General features: G+C 36.0%; 1 protein-coding gene across 5 annotated transcripts in view; it reads right to left on the bottom strand.

Moving 5' to 3' along the window:
* The window catches only part of ARHGEF9 (Cdc42 guanine nucleotide exchange factor 9), a 462,467-nt gene that overhangs the window by 5,001 nt on the left and 438,137 nt on the right, over positions 1–19,329 (bottom strand). For all 5 annotated transcript variants that reach the window (XM_061136169.1, XM_061136170.1, XM_061136173.1 and 2 more), the window contains one exon: positions 17,795–17,863. In XM_061136169.1, the coding sequence (XP_060992152.1) occupies positions 17,795–17,863 (69 nt within the window). The remainder of the gene's footprint in view (positions 1–17,794; positions 17,864–19,329) is intronic.

The following is a 19,329-nucleotide window of genomic DNA, read 5'->3' as shown; positions in this document are numbered from 1 at the left end:
TGATTGCCCCCATTTTTGTTCTTCTTTCTCAGAATTTCTTTGGTAAATTGGGGTCTTTTCTGGTTCCATATGAATTTTAGGACTCTTTTTTTTTTATCCTATGAAAAATGCCATGGAATTTGAGATAGGGATTACACCGAATATACAGATGGCTTTGTGTAGTAAGGTCATTTCCACAATATCATCTTATAATCCATGAATATATGATATCTTCCCATTTATTTGTGTCTTCAATTTTTTTCATAAATGTCTAATAGATTTAAATGTACAGATCTTTAACTTTCTTGGTACACCTATTCTTAAGTATTTTATTATTTTGTTATATTGCAAAGGGGGTTATGCTGGTATTTTCTCTGTGGATGTTTGTTGCTATTGAAAGAAAACTGATTTTTGTACAACTGATTTTGTATACTGAAATATTACTGAATTCCTTTACTATTCTAATATTTTTACGTCTTAAGAGTCTCTACAGTTTTATATGTATGAAATCATGTCATCTGCAAACAGAGATAATTGACTTCTGACTTTAATTGCTTTTTCTTTCCTGACAACTCTGGCTAGGACTTTCACCATTATGCCGAATAGGAGTGGTGAGAGTTGGTGTCCTTCTCTTTTCCCTGATCTTAAAGGAAATGCTTTCAAACTCTTACCATTGAATATGATGTTATTAGCAGTGAACTTGTAAAAAATTGAGGTGATCATGCAATTTTTACCTTTCTCTATAAATGTGGTATATATTTATTGATTTGCATATGTAGACAATGTTTGCATCCTCGACATGAATCACACTTGATGATGGTGCATGATCTATTTACATGTTGTTGAATTTGGTTTGCTAGTATTTTGTTGAGAATTTTTGCGTCTATACTCATCAAGGTTATTGGCCTGTATTATCTAGTAGTATCTTTATCCTGCTTTGGTTGTGGGGTAATGCTGGCCTCATAAAATGAGCTTGAGAGTGTTCCTTTCACTTCAAGCTTTTGGACTAGTTTGAGAAAGACTGGCATTAATTCTTATTGAAAGGTTTCATGAAAATCACCAGTGAAATAACCTGTCATTGGGCATTTCTTTGTTGGGAGGTTTGACTAATTAAATCATTTCACTTGTTGTTTGCCTGTTCACATTTTGTATTTTTCCCCAATTGAGACATAATAGAAATATTACATTGTATAAGATTAAGGTATGCAACATAATGATTTGATATATGTATATACTGGAAAAAGATAAGCACATCAAGGTCACTTAACATCCATCACATCACATAGTTAAAAAAGTTTTTATCTTCTGATGATAACTTTTAAGATCTATTCTCTTAGAAAATTTCAAATATACAATAGAGCCTTGCTAACTATAGTATTCATGCTGTATATCACTTCCCTTGTTATTGTTGTTCAATCGCTCAGCCATGTCTGACTCTTTTTGACCCCATGGACTACAGCACGCCAGGCTTCCCTGTCCTTCACCATCTTGCAGAGTTTCCTCAAACTCATGTCCATTGAGTTGGTGATACCACCCAATCATCTCAACCTCTGTCTTCCTCTTCTCCTTCTGTCTTCAGTCTTTCCCAGAAAGGGGGTCTTTTCCAATGAGTTGGCTCTTTGCATCAGGTGGCCAAAGCATTGGAATTTCAGCTTCAGCATCAGTCCTTCAAATGAATATTCAGGGTTGATTTCCTTTAGGATTGACTAGTATGATGTCCTTGCAGTCCAAGGGGCTCTCAAGAGTCTTCTCCAAAACCTCAGTTAGAAAACATCTATGGGGAGGGAGGTGGGAGGGGGGATCGGGATGGGGAACACATGTAGATCCAAGGCTGATTCATGTCAATGTATGGCAAAAACCACTACAATATTGTAAAGTAATTAGCCTCCAACTAATAAAAATAAATGAAAAAAAAAAAAAAAAAGAAAACATCAATTCTTCAGTGCTCAGCCTTCTTTATGGATCAACTCTCACATCCATACATGACTACTGGAAAAACCATAACTTTGACTATACTCTGTCAGCACAGTAGGCCTCTGCTTTTTGATACGCTGTCTAGGTTTGTCATAGCTTTTCTTCAAAAGAGCAAGTGTCTTTTAAGTTCATGGCTGCAGTCATCATCTGCAGTGATTTTTGAGCCCAAGAAAATAAACTCTGTCAACAGTTTCCATTGTTTCCAAATCTACTTACCATGAAGTGATGTGACCAGATGCCATGATCTTCATTTTTTGAATGTTGAGCTTTAAGTCAGCTTTTTCGCACTCCTCTTTCAACTTCATCAAGAGGCTCTTTAGTTCCTCTTAACTTTCTGCCATAAAGGCAGTGTCATCTGCATATTTGAGGTTATTGATATTTCTCCTGGCAATCTTGATTCCAGCTTGTACTTCATCCAGCATAGCATTTTGCATGATGTACTCTGCATATAAGTTAAATAAGCAAAGTGACAATATACAACCTTGATGTTCTCCTTTCCTATTTTGAACTAGTCTGTCGTTTCATGTCCAGTTCTAACTGCTGCTTCTTGACCTGCATACAGGTTTCTCAGAAGGTAGACAAGGTGCTTTGGTATTCCCATCTCTTTAAGAATTTTTCATAGGTTGTTGTGATCCACACAATCAAAGACTTTAGCACAAGTAGATTTTTTTTCTGGAATTCTCTTGCTTTTCCTATGATCCAACTGATGTTGGCACTTTGATCTCTGGTTCCTCTGCCTTTTCTAAATCCAGCTTGTATTTCTGGAATTCTCAGATCACATACTGTTGAAGCCTAGCTTGTAGGATTTTTAGCATTACCTTGCTAGTGTGTGAAATGACTGCAACTGTATGGTAGTGTGAACATTCTTTGGAATTGCCCTTCTTTGGGATTAGAGTGAAAACTGACCTTTTCCAGTCTTTGGTCACTCCTAGTTTTCCAAATTTGCTGGCATATTGAGTGCAGCATTATAACAGAATCACCTTTTAGGATATGAAATAGCTCAGCTGGAATTCCATCACCTCTACTAGCTTTGTTCATAGTGATGCTTCCTAAGGCCCACTTGACTTCCCATTCCAGGATATCTGGCTCTAGGTGAATGATCACACTATCATGGTTATCTGGGTCATTGAGGTTTTTTTTTTTTGCTTTTTGTATAGTTCTCCTGTGTATTCTTGCCACCTCTTCTTAATATCTTCTGCTTCTGTTAGGTCCATACTGTTCCTGTCCTTTATTGTGCCCATGAAGCATGAAATGTTCCCTTGGAAGCTTTAATTTTCTTGAAGAGATCTCTGATCTTTCCCATTCTATTGTTTTCCTCTATTTCTTTCCATTGTTCTCTTTGGAAGGCTTTCTTATCTCTCCTTGTTCTTCTCTGGAACTCTGCATTAAGATGGGAATATCTTTCAATTTCTCCTTTGCCTTTAGCTTCTCTTCCTTTCTCAGCTGTTTGTAAGGCCTTCTCAGACAATCATTTTGCCTTTTTGTATTTCTTCTTCTTTGGGATGGTTTTGATCACCACATCCTCTACTATGTTTAAACCTCTGTCCATAGTTCTTCAGGCACTCTGTCTATCATATCTCTTGAATCTATTTGTCACTTCCACTGTATAATCATAAGGGATTTGATTTAAGTCATACCTGAATGGCCTAGTGATTTTCTATACTTTCTTGAATTTATGTCTGAATTTTGCAATAAGCAGTTCATGATTTGAGCCAGAGTCAGCTCCTGGTCTCGTTTTTGCTGACTGTATAGAGTTTCTCCATCTTTGGCTACAAAGAATATAATCACTCTGATTTTGGTATTTGACCATCTGGTGATGTCCATGTGTAGAGTCATCTCTTGTGTTGTTGGAAGAGGGTGTTTGCTATGACCAGTGCATTCTCTTGGGATTATTCTGTTAGCCTTTGCCCTGCTTCATTTTGTATTCCAAGGCCAAAGTTGCTTGTTACTCCAGGTATCTCTTGACTTCCTACTTTTGTGTTCCAGTTCTGTATGATGAAAAGGAAATCTTTTTTTTTCCATGTTAGCTCTTGAATGTCTCTATATTTTGACCACATTTACTGATTTTCCCTAATCAACACTCCTTGCATGTGGCAAACCCCAATCTCTTGTTTTTATGAATTCAGTTTTATTAGATTCCCCACATAAGTGAGATCATGAAGTATTTTTCTTTCTCTGCAATATATCTTTTAGCAGAATACCTTCCAGGTTAGTCCATGATGTGGAAAAGACAAGATTTCCTTCTTTATGACTGAATAATGTTTCATTGTGTGTGTGTTTGTATACATTTATTTTATCCATTCATCTGTCAAATACACTTAGGTGGTTTCTGAGCCTTGTTTTTCAGTTGCTCAGTCATGTCCGACTCTTTGCAACACCATGGACTGCATCCCGCCATGCTTCCCTGTCCTTCACCATTTCCTGGAGCTTGCTCAAACTCATGTCCATTGAGTTTGGACACTGAGTGATGCCATCCAATCATCTCATCCTCTGTGTCTTGGTTACTGTGAATAATGCTGTAACAAACATGGGGTACAGAGATCTCTTCAAGATAGCTATTTCATTTCTTTAGATATATATTCAGAACTGGAATTGAATTATATAGTTCTATTTTTAAATTTTGAGGAACCTCCATATTATTTTTCATAGTAGCTGTATCAATTTACATTCTCACCAGCAGAACACAAGAGTTCTCTTTTCTCTACATCTTTCCCAGCACTTATCAGCACTTTTCTTTTGATAACAGCCATTCTGGAAGGTGTGACATAATATTTCACTGTGGTTTTTATTTGCATTACCTGATGATTAATGATTCTGAGAAATTTTTATGTACATGGTGGCTATTGGAAAATTTTCTTTGGTAAATGGGTATTTATGAATTCTGCACATTTTTAAAATTAATTTTATTGGAATATAGTTTATTTAAAATGTTGCATTAATTTCTGCTGTATAAGACAGTCAATCAGTTATACATATACATACATCCACTCTTTTTTAGATTCTTTTCTTATAAAGGTCATTACAAAGTATTAAATAGAGTTCCCTGTGCTATACAGTATGTTCTTACTAGTTACATGTCAATTCCAATCTCCCAGTTTATCCCTCTCCTGCTGAATTTGCAACTATAAGTTTGCTTTCTATATCTGTGACTCTATTTCTGTTTTGTAAATAAGTTCATTTGTACCTTTTTTTTACATTCCACATACTAGTGATATCATATGATATATACCTTTCTCTGCCTCACTTACTTCACTCAGCATGACAATCTCAAATAGCATCCATGTCATGGATCCATCCATGTCACCACAAATAGCATTATTTCATTTTTTAAATGGCTGAGTAATATACCATTGTATGTATGTACAATATCTTCTTTATCCACTTATCTGTCAATGGACATTTAGGTTGCTTCTATGTCCTAGCTATTGGAAACAGCGCTGCAATGAATATTGTAATGCAAATGTCTTTTTGAATTATGGCTTTCTTTGGATATATGCCTAGGAGTGGGATTTCTGGATCATATGATAGCTCTATTTTTAGTTTTAAGGAGCCTCCATATTGTTCTCCATAGTGGTTGTATCAGTTTACATTCCCACCAACAGTATAAGAGTTTTCTCCACAATCTCTCTGGCATCTATTACTTGTGGATTTTTTTGATGATGGCTATTCTGAAAAGTGTAAGTTTTGTCATTGTAGTTTTGATTTGCATTTCTCTAATAATTAGCAATGTTGAACATCTTTTCATGTAATTTTTGGCCATCTGTATATCTTCTTTAGAGAAGTATCTACTAGATCTTCTGCCCATTTTTTGATTGGGTTGTTTGGTATTTTTGATATTGAGCAGCATGAGATGTTTGTATATTTGGAGATTAATCCCTTATCACTCGCTTTGTTTGCATATATTTTCTCCCATTCTGTATGTTGTCTTTTCATTTTTTTTATGGCTCCTCTTCTTGTGCAAAAGTTTTTAAGTTTAATTAGGTCCCATTTGTTTATTTTTGTTTTTATTTTCTCTAGGAGGTGGATGCAAAAAGATATTGCTGCAAATTTATGTCAGAGAATGTTCTGCCTATGTTTTCCTCTAAGAGTTTTACAGTATGCAATCTTACATTTAGGTCATTTGTCCATTTTGAGTTTATTTGTGTGTGTGTGTGTGTGGTGTTAGAGAACATTCTAGTTTCATTCTTTTACATGTAGCTGACCAATTTTCCCAGAACCATTTATTGAAGAGACTGTCTTTTCTCCATTGTATGTTCTTGCTTTCTTTATTGTAGATAAACTGACCGTAGGTGTGTGGGTTTATTTCTTGGCTTCCAATTCTGTTCCACTGACCTATATTTCTGGGTTTGTGTGTGTGTGTGTGTGTGTGCCAGTTCCACTCTCTTTTTTAATAATAACTTAAAAATTTTTAGTTTATATTGGAAAATAGTTGACTAACAATGTTGTGTTAGTTTCAGGTGTACAGGAGAATGATTCCATTATACATGTATCTATTCTATTTCTGATTCTTTTCCCATTTGGATATTACAGAGTATTGAGCAAATTTGCCCATGCTATACAGTAGGTCCTTGTAGTAGCATACTCTTTTTTTGTTTGTTTACTGTACCTTTGTAGTATAGTCTGAAGTCAGGGAGACTGATTCTTCCAGCTCCATTTTTCTTTCTCAGGATGATTTTGACTCCATAGAGTCTTTTGTGTTTCCATGTAAATTTGATTTTTTTGCTCTAGTTCTTTGAAAAATGTCATTGGTAATTTAATAGGGATTGCATTGAATCTGTAGATTGCCTTGGGTAGTATAGTCATTTTGACAATATTGATTCTTCCAATCCAAGAATATAGTATATAATTTGACCTGTGTCACCTTCAATTATTTCATTGGCATCTCACTGTTTTCATAGTAAAAGTTTTTGCCTTCTTAGGTAGGTTTATTCCTAGGTACATTATTCTTTTTGATGCAGTGGTAAATGGGATTGTTTCCTTAATTCCTCTTTCTGATTTTTTGTGGTTAATGTATAGAAATGTGAGTGATTTCTGAGTATTAATTTTGTATCCTGCAACTGTACCAAATTCATGGATAAGCTCTAGTGTGTGTGTGTGTGGGGGAGGGGTAGCATCTCTGGCATTGTCTATGTACAATTTCATGTCATCTGTAAACAGTGACAATTTTTCTTCTTTTCCAAATTGGTTTCCACTATTTGTTCTTATTTGTCTAGTTGGTTTAGGTCAGATTGTATTTTTTTTTTCTTTTTTCATGAGGTAAGGTTGTATTGCTACAGACTTCATTCTTAGAAGTGCTTTTGTTGCATCCCATAGGTTTTGGGTCATCATGTTTTCATTTTCATCTGTCTCTGGGTATTTTTTTTTTTTCTTTTTGTCTTCTTCAGTGACCCACTGGTTGTTTAGTGACATATTGTTTAGCCTCCGTGTGATTGTGTTTTTTTCCAGTTTTTTCTTATAGCTAATTTCTAATCTCTTAGCATTTTTGTTGGAATGCAGGCTTGATATAATTTCAATTTTATTAAATATACTGAGGCTTCTTTTATGGCACAGCATGTGCTCTATCCTGGAGAATCTCTCATGTGCCCTTGAGAAGAATGTGTATTCTTCTGCTTTTGAATGAAATGTTCTATAAATATCAATTAAGTTCATCTTGTTTAATATGGCATTTTAAGGCCTGTGTTTCCTTACTGATTTTCTGTGTGCATGACCAGTCCATTGAAGAAAATGGGTCGTTAAAGTGCCCCAGTATTATTGTGTTACTATCAATTTCTCATTTTATGGCTGATACAATGTGCCTTATATATTGAGGTGCTCCTATGTTGGGTGCATTTATATTTACAAGTGTTATATCTTCTTCTTGGATTGATCCCTTGTTCATTAGGTAGTGTCCTTATTTGTCTCTTGTAACAGTCTTCTATTTTAAAGTCTATTTTGTCTGATATGAGTATCGCTATTCCAGCTTTCATTTCCATTTGCAAGGAATATCTTTTTCCATCCTCTCATTTTCAGTCTGTAAGTGTATCTAGATTTTAAGTATGTCTCTTGTAAACAGCATATATATGGGTCTTGTTTTTGTATCTATTCATCCAGTCTATATCTTTTTGTTGAGTGTTTAAACAATTTCCATTTAAGGTAACCACTAATATGTATTTTTTATTGTCATTTTGTAATTGTTTTGGATTAATTTCTGTAGTTCTTTTTTCTTTCCCTTCATCTTTTGTTCTCTACTGTTCTGATTTGATGTCTATGTTTAGTGCTTGGATTGCTTTTTCTTTCTTTATTCTTTGTTCATATCTATTACAGATTTTTGGTTTCTCTTTATCATGAGGTTTTGATACAGCAGTCTTTGTATATACAAGATTGTTTAAAGTTGCTGGTCTCTTTCACCCTTGATAGTATACTTGTTTCAATGCTATTCTCTCAGAACATCCCACCCTCGCCTTCTCCCATAGAGTCCCAAAGTCTGTTCTGTACATCTGTGTCTCTTTTTCTGTTTTGTATATAGGGTTATCATTACCATCTTTTAAAATTCCATATATATGCATTAGTATACTGTATTGGTCTTTATCTTTCTGGCTTACTTCACTCTGTATAATGGGCTCCAGTGTCATCCATCTCATTAGAACTGATTCAAGTGAATTCTTTTTAATGACTGAGTAATATTCCATTGTGTATATGATCTCCAGCCCAGGTTGGATGCATGAGACAAGTGCTCAGGGCTGGTGCAATGGGAAGACCCAGAGGGATGGGATGGGGAGGGAGGTGGGAGGGGGGATTGGGATGGGGAACACAGGTAAACCAAAGGCTGATTCATGTCAATGTATGGCAGAAACCACTACAATATTGTAATGTAATAAGCCTCCAACTAATAAAAATAAATGAAAAAAAATTAAAAAAATAAAGTTGCTGGTCTCTTAATTTCAAATGCATTTTCAATATCCTATATTTATACTCTTCTCTTCTCACCATTGCTGGTTTTGTTATTATATTTTTTATGGATGCTTGCCTACATTTATTGTATGTTGCCTTCACCGTTGAGCTTTCCCATTCATAATTTTCTTGTTTCCAGTTATGGCCTTTTCTTTCCCATATAGGGAAGTTCCCTTAGCATTTGTTGTATAGCTGATTTGGTGGTGCCGAATTATCTTAGCATTTCTTTGCCCATAAAGCATTTGTTTTCTCTGTGTAATCTGAATGAGAACCTTGCTAGGTAGAGTATTCTTGGTTGTAGTTTTTTCCTTTTCAGCATTTTAAATATATCATGTCACTCTCTTCTGGCCTGCAGATCTACTGCCGAACAATCAGGAGATAAGTTTATGGAAATCCCTTTGTATGTTATTTCTTGCTTTTCCCTTGTTGCTTTTTAGTATTTTCTTTGTCTTTAGTTTTCATTACTTTGATTAATGTGTGTCTCAGCATGTTCCTCCTTTGATTTATCCTGTATGGGACTCTCTGTGCTTCCTGGTTTTGAGTGAGTGTGTCCTTTCCCATTTTAGTGAAGAGTTTGGCTATTATCTCTTCAAACATTTTCTCAGGTCTTTTCTCTCTCTCATCTTCTTCTGTCACCCTTATAATGCAAATGTTGGTACATTTAATATCCCAGAAGTCTCTAAGACTGTTCTCATTATTTTTCATTCTTTTTTCTTTATCCTGTTTTGCAGTAGTGATTTCCAGTAATCCATCTTCCAGGTCACTTACCTATTCTTCTGCCTCATTTATTCTATTTATTCCTTCTAGTGTATTTTTCATTTCAGTTATTGCATTGCTCATCTTTGTTCTTTCAAGCTCCTAGAAGAAAGTGAAAGTGAAGTTGCTTAGTGATGTCCAACTCTTTGTGACCCCATGGATTGTAACCTATCAGGCTCCTCTGACCATGGGATTTTCCAAGCAAGAATGTTGGAGTGGGTTGCCATTTCTTTCTCCAGGTTTATAGTAAACATTTATTGTATTCTCTTGGTCTGTGCTTCATTATTTTTCTGACTTCTTGAATCATCTTTACTATCATTACTCTGGAGTCTTTCTCAGGTAGATTGTCTATTTCCACTTATTTTCTCTGTGGTTTTTATCTTGTTCCTTCTTCTTTAACATATTTCTCTGTCATATCATTTTGTCTTACTTTTTGTGTTTGCGGTCCCTTTTCCTCAGGCTGCAGGATTGTTTCTCTTACTTCTTGTGCCAGCATCTTGTTGAGTGAGGTGGATCCAGGGTCCCTGTACAAGTTTTCTGGTGGGAGGGACTGGTGACTGCCCCCTAATGGGCAGATCTAGGTATTGTCCCACTTGTGGGCAAGGCCATGTCAAGCCATGTGTTTATATGTGGTTGTTGGCTTAGGATGAATTCAGGTAGCCTGCCTGCAGATGGATGTGGCTGTGTTACCGCTCCAGCACAGGATCCTACAGGCTGTTGAGTGGGTCGAGATCTTGATGCCAATATGATGACTTCTGGGAGAGCTTATGTGGATTATATTCCTTGGAACTCTCACCACCAGTGTCCTTGTCCCCATAGTGACTCATAGCCAACTTCTGCCTCCCTAGGAGACTAAGATTTACAGGTAGGTCTGGTCTAGGCTCCTATGGAATCACTGCCTTGCTCTGGGTCCCAGTGCACATAAAATGTGTGATTCCTCCAAGGGTGGAATCACTGATTTCCCCAGTCCTGTGAAACTCTTGGATACAAGCTCCACTGGCCTTCAAAGCCAAATGTGTGTGAGCTTCTCCTTCTGTGGCCAGACCCCAGGCTTGGAAGCCTAATGTTGGGCTCAGAACTCTCACTCCTGTCAGAGAATCCCTGCAATATAATACTTTTCAAGTTGTGGGCTGCCCATCTGGCAGGTATAGGATTTGATTATATTGCAAAATTACCCCTCCCACTGTCTTTCTTCTTCTTTGTCTTTGGTTGTAGAATACACTTTTTCATAGGTTCAAGACTTTTTTGTTAATGATTGTTCAGCAGTTAGTTTTGATTTTGTTGCTTTCATGGGAGGAGGTGAGCTCAAGTCCTTCTACTCTGCCATATTATCTGCTGCCCCTATTGTACATTCATCTTCAGGTTTTCATGTTACTAATTAGCATTCTTTCATTTCAGCTTGAAGAACTTTCAGCATTTATTGTAAGTCAAGTCTAGTGGCAATTAACTCTTTCTGCTTTTATTATTTTTTCTGGTCTGAAAAAGTGTTTGTCTTTCCTTTATTTTCTGGGTGCAGCATTCTTGGTTGGATGATACTTTCTTTTAGTACTTTGAACATATCATTCCACTCTCTGTTGATTAATCTGCTGATAGCCTTATACAGGTTTCCATGCACATGAGATTTTTTTTTCTCTTGTTACTTTTAACGTTCTCTTTTTGTCTTTGATTTTAGATAGCTTTATTAGAATGTGTCTTAGAGAAGACCATTTTGGGTTAAATTGTTTGGACATCAGTGAGCCAAGTGAACTTGGATATCCAAATATCTACCCAGAGTTGGGAAATTTTAGCCACTGTTTGCTTAAACAGTCTTTGTTCTCCTTTCTTCTTCTCTTATCCTTCTCAGACTCTAATATTTTATAGATTGTTAATCTTAATTTTACCCCATAAGTCACATAGGCATACTTCACCCTTTTTCATTTTTCTCCCCTAGTCTGACTAGACAATTTCAAATGACCTTTCTTTGACTTCACATACTTTTCTTCTGGGTGATTAAGTCTGCTATTGATGCTCTGTATTGTATTTTTTCATTTCATACATTGTATTTTCAGCTCTATAATTTGTTTGGTTATTTTTTATAATTTCTTCCATTAAATTTCTTATTTTGTTCACAATGTTTCCCTGATTTTGTTGAATTGTCCCTCTTGTAGCTCTTTGAACTTCCTTAAAACAACTATAATATATTTTGAATTGTTTAACAGGCAAATCACAGATCTCCTTGTCTTTGGGTGTCAGTTTCTAGAAATTATTGCATTCCATCAATGATCTCTTGTTTCCTTGACTTTTCATATTCCTTCTAGTTTTGTGTTGCTGTCTTTGCATTAAAAGGGCAGTCACATCCTTCAGTTTTTATTGACTGGACTCTTCTTTGCGTCTAATCATAGATTATTCTGTCTGGAACTTCTCCACTGAGCTCCCAGACTCTCAGAATGACACTCCTATCTGCTGGTAATTGTCAAAATCTGTGTTCTTTGGAGAGATTAAGGTAAAAAACTATTCTGCCATTTTGATGATGTTGTCTAACAGTTTTCAAATGTGGTGTCAAAAATATGACAGTACCAGAGGCCAACAAATGATATATAGATATTAGGGAGGGAGTTTGGGGAGTGCTCATTTTAATTTTTAATTAAGCTTTTTATTTTGAGATCATTGTAAATTCACATGCAGGAATCAAAACTATGGAGATATGCCTTGGACCCTTTATTTAATTTCTCCAATAATAGCATCTTGCAAATCTATATTATAATATTACAGTTAGGATATTAACATTGTTATAGAACACAGTCAAGAGATAGAACATTTCTATCATCAAAAGGATTACTCTTATTACTCTTTTATAACCACACTTATTTCTTTCCTTTTCCCAATCTCTCCTTAACTCCTAGCAACCGCTAGTATGTTCCTCATTTCCAAATTATATTATTGGAAGAACGTTATATGAATAGAATCATATCATCTGTAACCTTTAGGTATAAGTTTTTCTCAATCATCAAGATTCCATAGAAATTCACCCAAGTTGTTGCATGTACCAGTAGTTGGCTTCTTTTTATTGATGTATAATATTCTATGATATAGATGTACCAGTATTTGCTTAATTACTCACCCACTGAAAGACAACTAAGTTATTTCCAGTTTGGTCTATTTTGAACAAAGCTGCTATGAACATTTGTTTAGAAGTTTTTAAGTGAAAATAAATTTCCGCTTCTTTGGGATAAATGCCCAGATGTGTGCTGAATCACCTTGTAGTTGTATATTTTATGTTTTAAGAAACTGCCAAACAATTATGTAAAACAGTGGCTATACTGTTTTACATTCTCACCGGCAAGGTATGAATGATTCTGTTTCTATACACCCTTGCCAGCATTAGGTGTTTTCACTATTTATTTTTCTATTGCCTTGTAAAAGATATGTAGTGATATCTCATTGTGATTTGCATATTTTCAATGATTAATGATGCTGAACATCTTTTCATATGTTCAGCTGATACCCAAATATCATCTTCAGTGAATTATCTGTCTTTTGCCCATTTTCTAATTGGAATGTGTAATTTGTTTTTGTTTGTTTTCATTTATTTTTTACTATTGAGCTTTGAGAGTTCTTTATATATTCTAAATACTAATGTTTTGTCAGGTACATGGTTTGCAAATATTTTCCCTAGCATGTAGCTTGTCTTTTCACCTTCTTCACATGGTCTTACACAAGGCAAAATTTTCTACTTTGATGAGGTCCATTTTATCAATACTTGATTTTATAATTCAAGCTTTTGGTGTCAGTTCTAAAGAATTATTTGCCTAAATCTAATCCTGAAGATTTTCTCCTACTGTTTTTTAAAAGTTTGTAACTTTTTTTTATTTTTTTTTATTTTTGGTGGAGAGGGAGGTGGGGGGGGGGGATCGGGATGGGGAATACATGTAAATCCATGGCTAATTCATGTCAATGTATGACAAAAACCACTACAATATTGTAAAGTAATTAGCCTCCAACTAATAAAAATAAATGAAAAAAATAAAAATAAATAAAAGTTTCTAACTTTAAATTTAAATTCATTATCTATTTTGAGTTACTTTTTATAGGTTGTGAATTTAGGTTGAGATTCTTCCTTGTCTTTGTTGTTCAGTTGCTAAGTCATGTCTGACTCTCTGTGACCCAGTGGACTGAAGCATGCCAGGCTTTCCTGTCCTTCACTATCTCCCAGAATTTGTTCAAACTCATTCCATTGAGCTGGTGATGCTATCTAACCATCTCATCCTCTCCCGCCCCTTTCTCCTTTTGCCTTTAATCTTTCCAAGCATCAGGGTTTTTTCCAATGAGTTAGCTCTTCCCATCAGGTAGTCAAAGCACTGGAGCTTCAGTATCAGTCCTTCCAATGAATATTCAGGCTTGATTTCCTTTAGGATTGACTGGTTAGGATCTCCTGCTGTCCACGAGATTCTCAGCAGTCTTCTCCAGCACCACAATTTGAATGCATCAATTCTTCAGCACTCAGCATTCTTTATGGTCCAATTCTCATCCATACATAGCTACTGGAAGAACCATAGCTTTGACTTTAAAGACTTTTGTTGGCAAAGTGATGTCTCTGTTTTTTGCTATGCTGTCTAGGTTTGCCATAGCTTTTCTTCCTGGGAGCAAGCGTTTTTTATTTCATGGCTGCAGTCACTGTCCACAGTGATTCTGGAGCCCAGGAAAATAAACTCTGTCACTGTTTCCACTTTTCCCCTTCTATTTGCCATGGAGTGATGGGATTACCCTGGGATGTGAAGTTATGATCTCAGTTTTTTAATGTTGAGTTCTAAGCCAGATTCTTTTCTCTCCTCTTTTATCCTCATCAATAGGTGCCTTAGCTCACTTTCTGCCATTAGAGTGGTATAATATGCATATCTGAAGTTTTTCAGTGCCATTTGTTTAAAAGGTTATCTTTCTTTCACTGAACTGCTTTTGTACCTTTCAAAAAATTGGTTGGGCATATTTGTGTAGGCCTATTGTTGGGTTCTCTATTCTCTAACATAATCTACCATGTCTATTCTACCAACGCCACACTCTCTTGGTTACTGTAGCTATTAGTGTTGAAATCTGGGTAGACTTATTGTTCAAACTTTATTCTATATTACAGTTATTTTAGTTATTCTCACATACTCATTTGATTTTGACCTGTCCTAAAGCCTCTGGAGATGAGGACTGTACTTGCGGCCCTAGAGAGCTCCATAATGGCAAACTGAAATGAGTTGATGTACCAGGAATTAATCGCCAACTCTCAAGACAGTGTAAAAGGCAAATATAAAGTGAAAAGGCCTCCCTTGGAGATAGGCTCTGTCCTATGCTTTTCTTCAGCCAGGCTTCCCTCCCCTAGTACAGTAGACTAAGTGGATAAGGCCCCATGACATTATGGATTTCCATGGTGGCTCATGTGACTTGGAGAAGGAAATGGCAACCCACTCCAGTATTCTTGCCTGGAGAATTCCATGGACAGAGGAGCCTAGTGGGCTATAGTCCACAGGGTCACAAAGAATTGGACATGACTAAGTGACTAACACATTCATGGTGGCTCAGACAGTAAAGAATCTGCCTGCAATGCAGGAAACCTGGGTCAGGAAGATTCCCTAGAGAAGAGAATTGCTATCCACTCCAGCATTCTTACTTGGAGAATTCCATGGACAGAGGGCTATGACAAGCTACAGTCCATGGAGCTGCAAAGAGTCAGACACAATTGAGTAACACTTCACCTCACATAGCATTATAGAATATGTTGGAATCTATATTAAATCTGAATTAGAGAAATGATAACAAAAGTGCCCCTTATCACTTCCAGAAAGGTGTCATTGGAAGGATTAAGAAAGCTGGCTTTCTTAGGTATCTCAGAAAACTCACTTGCTCTTCCCATATGTGTGTGTGTGTGTGTGTGTGTGTGTGTGTGTGTGTTAATCATTCAGTTGTGTCTGACTTTTTGTGACCACATGGATTGTAGTGGAAATCACTTCTACACATGTAGTGCCCATGAGTCTCAAATATATCAGTCACCACAGTCCTGGACTAGGAGGGCCTAGAAAATGGAAACAGAAATAATGGAGGAAATTTTTAGGAATTCAGTGGTTTGAAACCAGAGAAGTTTATTTGAAGACTAGATGGAAAGCTATTCAGGTGAACAATTGTTTAGATACTGGGAGACAAAAGAGGACCTGCAAGGGATAGTCTTCAGACAAGGCAGAGAAGGAACATGACACAAAGGCTTGGTATGAGCGAGTAGGACTGTTTTCTAATTGGTTGCTTTGTGCATGCTCTTCTGCTTTAAGGTTTCTCAGTGGAAAAATAAGCCAGTCTCAGATAGACTTGGGAGAACTTGGGCTGAGATAAAGGAATACTATCCCATTATGAAGGTCAGTGTGGTAGGGGCAGTGGAAGGATTCAGAATGAGAGAAGTTCAGGAGGAAAGAGCCTCCAGGAGAAAAGAGGTGGACCACTAGGACAGTAGCCCCTTTGTAGCCCAAAGACTGTCCAGGTAGTTGGGGCTCAAATCTCTAAGGAATAAGCACATTTTTCTCAAAGGATTCTCCTATCCATATAGATCATAGACTTAGTGTAATTAACTCCAGGTTACTTTCTAATACTGTCCTGTTTTCACCACCAAGGAGTTAGGAGTGGTTGCCTTTAATTTCCTACCTAAAGTGAATCACATTTCCATGACGAGTGCAAGTGTCAGTGAGCGTCTTCAAAGACTAAGAAGCAATAAGAAGTTAAAAGGAAGGCCATGACTAGCTGGATGCCCAAGCTAGGTGCACTGATCAACTGGAAATCAGATATCAACAGACACTAAACCTCTTCAATAAAAAGGAACTTCATTGGGAATAATTAAGGGTGCATTATGTGACTGCTAGAATTTCAGGCAACTTGAATCTGATCACTTAAATGGTCACTCATTGTAAATCAGAGAGCCCTTTAAGAGAGCACAAGGAAGGGCCTAAGGAAAATGAAGTCTCACTAAGATTGCCTACCCTGGGGAGAATGATAATAGCTGTCAGTAATAGAAACAGCTGTCAGTGGTTGAGGTAAGACAAAAAATTGAGCTCTTCTTAACTAGCATGAAGAAGACTTCCTTGGTGGCTCAGATGGTAAAAGCATCTGCCTACAATGCAGGAGACCTGGGTTGGGAAGATCACCTGGAGAAGGAAATGGCAACCCACTCCAGTATTCTTGCCTGGAAAATCCCATGGAAGGAGGAACCTGGTAGCTACAGTCCATGGGGTTGCAAAGAGTCAGACACAGCTGAGCGACTTCACTCACTCACTAACTAGCATGAAGGATCAACAGAACCCTGAGGTGGAGAGGAGGGAGCAGTAGACTTAGAAACAAGCTGACTTAAGTTCAGAGTCACTTTATGCCAAATATCCTCAGTTTCTTCTTCTGGAAAATGAGACTAATAATGTCTACCTTTTCAGGGGTATCATAAAAGCAAAATGAAGGAACTTACATAAAAGGACTGGTACTAAATAGCTTCTTGAATAAACAGAGGGTAGTTCTTTTCCTTTGTTCAATTAAGCATTTTAATGTTTTTTAGTTCATGAAAATGAGAAAATAAGGCTTCATTTCATATTCAAGTTGATTTCCAAGGTAATTTTCTTTTTACAATACTTTAGTTTATGATTCAAAAAGAGAACACATATCTGGATCTTCTGTCTAGATTCAGTTTGAAGTCCTCCATTCTGATTTGAGGTTCATGATTTGGCAAATGCCCCCAATTCAATGAAAGAAGGTTATATGCATATCCCTTATATATGTGTGTGTGTGTATGTGTGTGTGTGTGTGTGTTAATAAATTCCATATATTTAATATTGCCCAACTGTTTCTAAATTGTTAATAAAGTTTAGTTTCTCACTTTTATTTAAGTGAAAATAAAAGAAACAAAGGTTCTATTTTTTTCCTGTACCCAATGAGCTATCTGTGGACATGGCAACCTTAAATTATTCACTCCTAAGCCTTAAGTCTTTTAAAGATCATTTACCACTTATCATCAGAGATACTTGGGAATCTGGACATTTACCACAACCCTAAGTGAACTTTAGCATGGAAACAAGCATAGGAATATGCAAACACATAGCTTATGGCTTTTCAGTTTCACAATGAGAGTGAGTGAGGTCAGGGAGGTTGTAGTTAAAGGCAGTTTTACCTTTTTGTTTAGAGACTTTTCTCACAGTCATTGCAGCCTGCCTCTTCTGGTTTTCAGAAATCTCAAACCCTATAACATAAAAATAAATCATTTTGTTATGAGTAACATAGACCTTTTTTAAAACATATAAATTAGTACAACTTTTCTGGAAGAGTAATATTAAGACTTACCTACAACAATGCATTTCAATGTATAGAGGGACAAAAAGGTGAGAACATGAGTTAAGAGGCTGTTAAATGGAGAGTGGTTGAATAAAATATGGTGAAAAGTGGAAAGACATTTCACAATCAAAAACAAAAATACAAAGAAAAATGAGTTTAAAAAAATAAGAGATTACAGCAGAAAATATATATAGACTTAAGGAAAGTTTTACAAGGAGGAAAAAAAATGAATGGCAAAAAGTAAAATATCTGCGGAAGTTCTTTGCCAATTTTTAACTGAGTTTTGGGTTTTAACTAATTGAGTTGTAGAAGTTCCTTATATATTTTAGAAATTATCACATGTATGGTTTGAAAATATTTTCTCCCATTTAACAGGTTGCTTTTTTGTGCTGTTGTTTTTTCTTTTGCTGTGCAAAGGCTTTTTGGTTTGATGTTGTCTATTTTTGCTTTCCTGTCCATGTTTTTGGTGTCATATCCAAAAAAATCATTGCCAAGACCAACATCAAGAAATATTTCCCCAAGGTTTTTGTCTAGGGTTTTTACAGTTTCGAGTCACATGTTCAAGTCTTCAGTCTACTTTGAACTGACTTTCATGTATGACATAAAGTAGGAGTTCAATTTTATTCTTTTTCATGTGATATCCAGCTTTCACATCATTCATTGAAGAAATCACCCTTTCCCAATTGTGTATTTTTGGAATCCTTGTTGAAGATATGTTGAATATATACACATGTATATATTCAGGTGTTTTTCTGAGCTCTCTATCCTATTGCATTCATCTACATGTCTGTCTTTATGCCAGCACCAAACTGTTTTAATTATTATAGCTTTGTAATATATTTTGAATCAGGAATTGTGATGTCTCCAGCTTTGTTCGTCTCTCTCATGGATATACTGTGTATCCCCATGAATTTTAGGATTGTTCTTTTTTTCCCTGTTTCCATAAAAAATGCTACTGGAGTTTTAATAGGAGCACATTGAATCTATAGATGGACTTCAGTAAAATGAACATGTTATTGTCTTCCACTCCAAGAATACAGAATGTCTATTTACTTATGTCTTCTTTAATTTCTTTCAGTAATATTTTGTAGTTTTCAGTGTACCAGTATTTTAACTCCTTGGTTAAGTTTATACCTAACTATTGTATTCTTTTTGAAGCAATTGTAAATGAGATTGCTTGCTTAATTTCTTTTTCATATAGTTTGTTGTTAGTACATAGAAACACAATTTACTTTTGTGTATTGATTTTGTATCCTACAAATGAATTCATTTATTAGATGTAAAAGCTGTTTGTAGAGTCTTTAGGGTTTTTACATATAAGATGATCTCATCTGCAAACAGGAATAAGTTTACTTTCTCTTTCCTAATTTGGAG

The sequence above is a fragment of the Dama dama genome, chromosome X, assembly GCF_033118175.1.
Source record: "Dama dama isolate Ldn47 chromosome X, ASM3311817v1, whole genome shotgun sequence".
NCBI lineage: Eukaryota > Metazoa > Chordata > Mammalia > Artiodactyla > Cervidae > Dama > Dama dama.
This window is presented reverse-complemented; position numbering and strand designations above follow the sequence as displayed.